This window comes from Anguilla rostrata, chromosome 18 (assembly GCF_018555375.3).
Source record: "Anguilla rostrata isolate EN2019 chromosome 18, ASM1855537v3, whole genome shotgun sequence".
NCBI classification, from domain to species: domain Eukaryota; kingdom Metazoa; phylum Chordata; class Actinopteri; order Anguilliformes; family Anguillidae; genus Anguilla; species Anguilla rostrata.
The window spans coordinates 8547613-8554292 of record NC_057950.1 but is presented as its reverse complement, the minus strand read 5'-3'; the positions used below and the strand labels follow the sequence as shown (position 1 = coordinate 8554292).

Here is a 6680-nt window from a genome sequence, read left to right as displayed (position 1 = left end):
TAATAGATAGAGAAAGAACCACAGCTGAGAAGGTTCTGTAGCAGGGATCGAACCTTCAGCCGCGCAGGGTCGACCGCCCTATGAACGGTGACACACCTGGTTTGGCCATTCTGACTATACGTTTCACCTCAGCATTTGTGATATCTGTGATGTTGTTTCTTCATTCCGTGAAGTTCAAAGAACATCTTTGTCAGCTGTCTGCAGTTTTGGCCATTTTAGATGTTGTCAGCCAGAATTTTGAACTTTAATTTTTGAAACTCAAAGTTAATTAACCCTTTAAGGTGTAAGATCACAAATGTGTGGTTAGAATGTTCTTAACTAAGCATTCTAATGCCTTACGTAACAATCACTACTGGTAACTGAAAGCAATGGAGTTTTAGAATACTGACTTGGAATTTTGAAAAAGAAATGCATTCCAAAAAACCTACTCTTCAAAGGGTTCAATTATTTTTAACTGCAAGAAAAATCACACGCATAAATATAGCTTTGCACAAGTATTTTTTTTTATTAACTGCATATATTAGAAGTTACATTCGTTCAAAAAGGAAACCAAGAAATGTATTTTATAAATAAAATATTCTAATAACATATCTTGGTAAATCGCACACTCCCCCAAAGTATCTTTGTCTTCCATTCATTTCATTTGAGCTTTCAGGATGTTATGCACGTTCCCAAGCACTCTAATCAAAAACTTGCAAATAATAACACCCCTCTAAAAACTATTAGCCTTATGCTAAAATTACCGATGCCCCCCTCCGAGAGTCAGTCTCACTGTGTGTGAAATGTGAAATCAAAATGCATTAAGACATGTGCATGATGACCAGAGAGAGATTTAGATGCCGAACTTATCTGTGAGCAGCTGAAATTATCCTCAGTTCAGCGGATACCCAAAGGAATGAACAGCAATGTCATATGTTTTGACACATGTCTTCGTCAAGAATCTGTTACCAACAGACCCTGTGCTTGGTTAGGCTTCGTTAGAAGGATGGAGAATTTGACTTTATTTTGACGGGCAGGGGGACAGATGGAACATTTCTCCATTCAGTTTTTCAGGTTGGAAAAATGAAGAATTCTAGTCTATAACCCCTGAGGGAACTGTATTCAAGGTCCAGCTAGTGCTTTCCCGACTGCAGCATTGATCAAAAATATCGGCTGGCTGATGGAATGTTTGATATGGTAATGTTTGGAAGAATGTTTATTTCTAACAAGTGGCTTTTATGGCTTACAAACATTTGCGATTCATAGAACAAAACAGGTAAATATTTTAAATTTTCCTACAAGTTTTACTTTTTTGGTATCGCATATGGACATAAAGGTACATAAATAATTTCATATAAAATTGTTCTGATTTACAAAATAAAGTGACATCTATTATGTGGTGGTCCAATCTTGCATCACTTAAATTCTTCAGATGAGTATATGTTATGATATCATTCTATGCGAATACAAACTAATTATATGCATAATTGTGGATCATTATGTGGTCTTCATCTCTATGATACAATATGATTGTACTATGCCCAGTACTGTAGTGCTCAATTCAATGCATTTATTGAACTACCATTTACAGAAGACTAGTTCAAACAACGCCTCTGGTCCATGGCCAACACACAATATATACAATTTCAACTTTCACTAAAGTATGTATGTACAATGTAAACATTTACTTCATATATAAGAGCCAGGTTTTCACACATTATTATTTTTTTAACGCTGAAATATTTCTGTTTTGGTTTTAATACTGACGTTTTTAGCTAAATGGTCTTCAAACGGCAAATCAATAATGAAATGATGGCGGGATTCTTTTCAGGCAGTTTTCCTCAGAGTGTCTGTAAAATAAAAATATGACAAACAGAACATTTTAGATCATTGATCAGGGACAGCCAGGTCAAACATGAACATGTCACGTATAATGTGAGGTTTTCTGTAGCAGGCTTGGGGCAAACGAGCATTCAGACACGCTTGTGTTTTCCTGCTTGTAGGAGATGGTGAGTCTTGTGGGCTGGGTGGCCTGTTCTCGTGATTACGTGTCCTTGTGTTCTCAAGTTCTTTCTGTGACGCAGCCAAGCGAGGGTCAGTTAGGATCACAACTGTGCACCGTCTGCATTTGACCAATAATGGCAGAGGCAAGGACGAAAGCTCATTGGTTGGTTTGAGTAAGGCCTGCTCTTCAGGCCATTTTGGGCTTGTCTGCTTTCATCGTGCTTCGTAGCCCGGCTCCATGGCAACCGTCGTCGTGCGACAGCGAGGTGCGCGGAGCTGAGGCCAGGCTTCACCTGCTTTTACCTGTTTGTGCACAGGCTATGCCGAGGACGGCACTAGTGGTGACTATAGTGTGTAGAACCACGTGACGTGGGGCTTACCAATGGAAGATGACTGAGGAGCTCATCCACACTGACATCGTCGTAGCTCTCTGGAAACGGGGGGTCATTTCTCGGGGAGTCCTCCTTCAAAGTTGAAGGGTCCTCTTGGCTGTCAGTGAGAAACAAACTGTAAATTAGGAACAAATAGTATTTTAATGAAACAGAGAGAGAGAGAGAGAGAGAGAGAGAGTGTGTGGGTGTGTGTGTGAGAGAGAGAGAGAGAGTGAGAGAATGTGCGCTGTAGGGTCTGTTGATGTCCATTGTTATTCAACACTAAATCAATTAAAGCAGTCGACTAACCTCCCCCTGTTCTAAGACTTCATTACTTATTAATGACTGTTATTATTGATGCTATTATGCCGTTATAATACATAGGAATTGGTCTTAAGATTTAGACATTTAACAGAGCCAGACCACCTTACACAGTTAAATTCCCATTATTTACTTTTTTGCTTGTTGCATGCATTTCATTTAGTCAACTGAGAAAAGTATCTTTCTCAAAGGCACAATGACAGTGCCTGAGAATCTCACCTACAAGTTACAAGCCCAGTTCCTGAACTATTATACACAGTGAAACGTTCAATGTTAAATACATTCTCACAGAGTATATATGGTCTCAGTTGGACTTATATGTACTCTGTTAGAGTTGAATTACCGCTGGACATTTTTCCGTGCGCTGCAGTCCCAATTTCCAGCTTTTTTTTCTAGTAATAGTGCACTTTTCAGCGAGATCTTACCTCCTCTTCCCTGTGAGCACAGAGTTCAGATACTTCTTCACAGCCATTTGTTTCCGGAAGCGACTGTAGTTATCTGTAAAAATGGCATCCGAATGACGCTTCACCGGCATCTGCTCCTCCATCAACTCATTACTGGAATTACACAGAGAGGATTTGACATCGCAAAAGTACTATTTATTTGAACATCTGGCTCTAACGTGCCAAATTGAAACAGTGAAACGGAAAGAAGTAGGCTATTCGAAGAAACGTCACGAAATGTTGATTAATTTGTGTGACCTGAGCTGGTTGAACAATATAAATTCGTACTGGAAACTTAAACCCAAATTAAACATAGACATTTGCAAACTTTTTGGTTAGTGTAATAAAGTAACCTATGCACTTCGAATCGAGGATTCATTGTATTGTTGCAATAGCGATCTCCTGTGCCCCAAATAATCTTTGCAAGGTGCGCACCTCTCACAATCGGTGAAATGACTTACTGCAGGCTACCGATACAATATCGATCACCCCTGCCCAACCTCTCCATCCCTTCATTAACCTAGTTATCATCGGCAATATTTTACGGGAATAAAAGTATTGAAAATAACACATAATATTTTATATAATTAGGTTATGTAAAATATAATTTATTCGAATGCGTTTGGGAATGGGAATGTTGACCTCAATTGTCACAACTTGGCTGCTGCTTCAAAACAAACCTACAGACTTTTCTGTGTTACTAGATGTACAATGTATCATAGAAAACTAAGAGACATACACTGAAATAGCGTCTCGTTGTATTTCCTCTTGCCTTAACTGCATGAGCAGAGATAACTGTTTATTCGGTTATAGCACTCTAATTTGAAATGGGCTAGTGTGTACGATTTATAGTTATTGTATAGTTGTATAGTAGTTATCAAAGTAGAGCAAGCAAGTAAAACAAACAATCCGAACATAAACCCAAGTTTACCTCACTCTTTTTCCAATTAAAGATTCCAGGTACCGTCTGGCGGATAGCTGTCCAAGAAGTTTGCTATATCCGCTCGTGAAAAGACCGTCTGCGTGTCTTGTAGGTCTGAAAAAATGTATTAATAAAAAACTTTGAAAATGCAATTGAAGTCTGAAAACAACAGAGCGTAGATGGCTTTACACCACTTCGTCAAGCGGTAGGCTACATTTCAGTTGCATGAATTATTGCAATGGTCGAATCACTAATAAGACGAAATGAGCAATAAGAACTGAATGTGTAATTATTTTGATTAGACCCTTACCTTGCTGCTGCTGCGTTTGAAAAATCGTAGTAAAATTTATAATTCTCTGGAAGTGAATCGTGAACTGAGGGACTCTTTGTCCAGTCGTTCTCGTTATCGCCTTCGAGCTTATCCAACCTGTGGATCAATAATAATTTGATGATTGTACCAATACTAGCCAAAAAACAAGATAATAATTTTAAAATTAAAATAAATCAGAGGTAATCGAGGTAGTCTCCTGATATTTAAGTGAATAAACATCCCAGAAACTTTAAACATGCGAACCCGATTTCTGGCTTGAATGGAATATCCATCTTCAGTTATTCTGATATTTTTTTCAAAAGTGACAACCCGACTACTTTGCGTATAACAATAGATACGTTATCTTTAAATTATGTTTCAAATAGTATAAAACATATATTAAAAGCAGTCGGTCTGAAATGTACATGTACAAATGCACTGTTATTGAATACTTAAATGCTAATAAATATCAATCCTTTATCTTTGATCGTATATTGTTGTATGGTAATGCAATGGTGCTATTGAGCAAATTTGAGTGCTCTGTGACACGCAAATTGGATGAGGCTCGCGTAAAACTATATACAAATTATTGTCCGCTTTTTGTAGTGTCCTGAGCGTAAATCAATGCACGACACATACAGAAAAATCAATTGAGTGTACATAATCAATCACATCACCTAAAAAGAGAGAGCGCTTACATAAGTGTAATTTACATACATAGCCATACTTTTTGCATGAGCAGAAACTCTTTAGGAAGACACAATACGATGCCCTCACTATTGGGGTGGCAGGTATGCCATCCCGCCAAGTTACGCCTTGTTGAGATTTGCATCGTCCAACGTAATTACGTAAAGGTAGCCTTGAAACGGCACCTGCCTGTTAATATGTGTAGGGAGGACAGCTGTGCGTTGTTTGCGGATTGAGAGAGAGCTCATACCTCATAGATGGATAAGGTAGGCTCAGGGTCCTGGTATACAACACGCTGCACAAAGCTATCAGGAGGAGAAGCTGGGAGCCGTTCCTTGGTAACATTGCTTTCAATCTGCGCAAGAGCAGAATGTGTTAATCCGTCTTCAATCAGCCTTGAATCTTCACTATCTGAGAGAATCTAAAGTATTATAACACGAGAATTCGGCCAACTACAAAGGGACGAATACAAGTATGTCGGCTATCTTTTTCCGTGATATCGAGAGCAGGTAACATATGACCTGCTATTCACATAGCTTTTCATGTCAACTATGTCCAATGTAACATATTAGTCTTGGATGTTTGATAACATTTTAAATAATTAGGCGACTAAAACTATTGTGATATAAATCTAAATTCAGCTATCACTAAATTACTACAAAAAACCGTAAGTATAGTATTATTAACAAAGTTAACGAAAATAAAGGCAACATTACATATCAACCACTTAAGCTGTTAAACAATCGTTCCAGGTGTAACCAGACATACCTTTTTATAGTAACGGATCTCTTATACAAGTCTCTTAATGCATTGATCTCTTATACTCGTATACATTTTTTTTTAACAGGGAACAATTAGAAAAATAAAAACTACCGGGATGTCATTAACTTCAAGAGTATACAAATCAACAAATAAGCACCCGGAATAACAGTCACAACACGCCAACAAACTCCTTGTACTCACATGTGCGTTGAAGTATTTTCTCTGTGTCTTTGACAGAAGCTGTCCGTGGTCCTGATAGCGGGGTTTTTATTATGCAGGTGGCTGAAGTATCTCCGAAAGGCGAGGGCGCGCTCCGCTGAATGTCACTCCCGCTTGTCCAATCAGTTTCTCTAAGGTTTTGCGCTCCCGTTGGCTCGTTTTATACATTTCAACACTTTTCATTACACAGGAAGGAACCAGATTCGATAAGGGCTAATACGTCATTACATGCCCCATTGGGACGCATGCCTTCGTCACCGGTTGTTGGCCGCCTTAGTCTGATGAACCAACCCTACGGTGGAATTAAGTTTTACCCAGAGAAAGTGCCACATTTTATGCGATGCATAATGTTGATCCATTCTGCTGCTTGTACTCCATAATGTCCAGCTGTAGGTAATACGCAGGGAACCTATAATAGCTACTTTTGGAATATTCTTAAATCAATACAGCTGGCATTATGTGCACAGATTCACTGGAATATGGTGGAAATGATTTGACGTAAACATACTTTCAGGTAAATTATGGAGACCATAAAAGCACATTGGTTTCTGCACTGTAAAATATTTACACGTTAGTGATAACTGCATACTATAACAGTAGACATAGAATAAAAAAATGGCATATTTGAAAGAGTTATTCTTTTACCTTTAACAATTGGTACT

At 38.4% G+C, this 6680-nt stretch overlaps 1 protein-coding gene across 1 annotated transcript; it reads right to left on the bottom strand.

Annotated features, from left to right (window-relative positions):
- Positions 1-481: 481 nt before the first annotated feature.
- Positions 482-6135, bottom strand: vip (vasoactive intestinal peptide). The gene is made up of 7 exons (XM_064317956.1): positions 6001-6135; positions 5288-5392; positions 4351-4467; positions 4050-4154; positions 3101-3232; positions 2364-2472; positions 482-1829 (listed from the first exon to the last, which is right to left on the bottom strand). Exons 2-7 carry the CDS (start codon positions 5380-5382, stop codon positions 1821-1823), a joined length of 567 nt encoding a protein of 188 aa, XP_064174026.1. The 5' UTR covers positions 5383-5392; positions 6001-6135; the 3' UTR covers positions 482-1820.
- Between the last annotated feature and the right edge of the window lie 545 nt (positions 6136-6680).

Excerpts from the sequence above, each read along its gene's own strand:
- vip (XM_064317956.1), bottom strand. The coding sequence starts at position 5,382 with ATGTTACCAAGGAACGGCTCCCAGCTTCTCCTCCTGATAGCTTTGTGC. Across the intron at positions 4,155-4,350 it reads TCAAACGCAGCAGCAGCAAG|ACCTACAAGACACGCAGACG; the intron begins GTAAGGGTCTAA and ends ACATTTTTTCAG. Across the intron at positions 3,233-4,049 it reads TTAATTGGAAAAAGAGTGAG|TAATGAGTTGATGGAGGAGC; the intron begins GTAAACTTGGGT and ends GTGTAATTCCAG.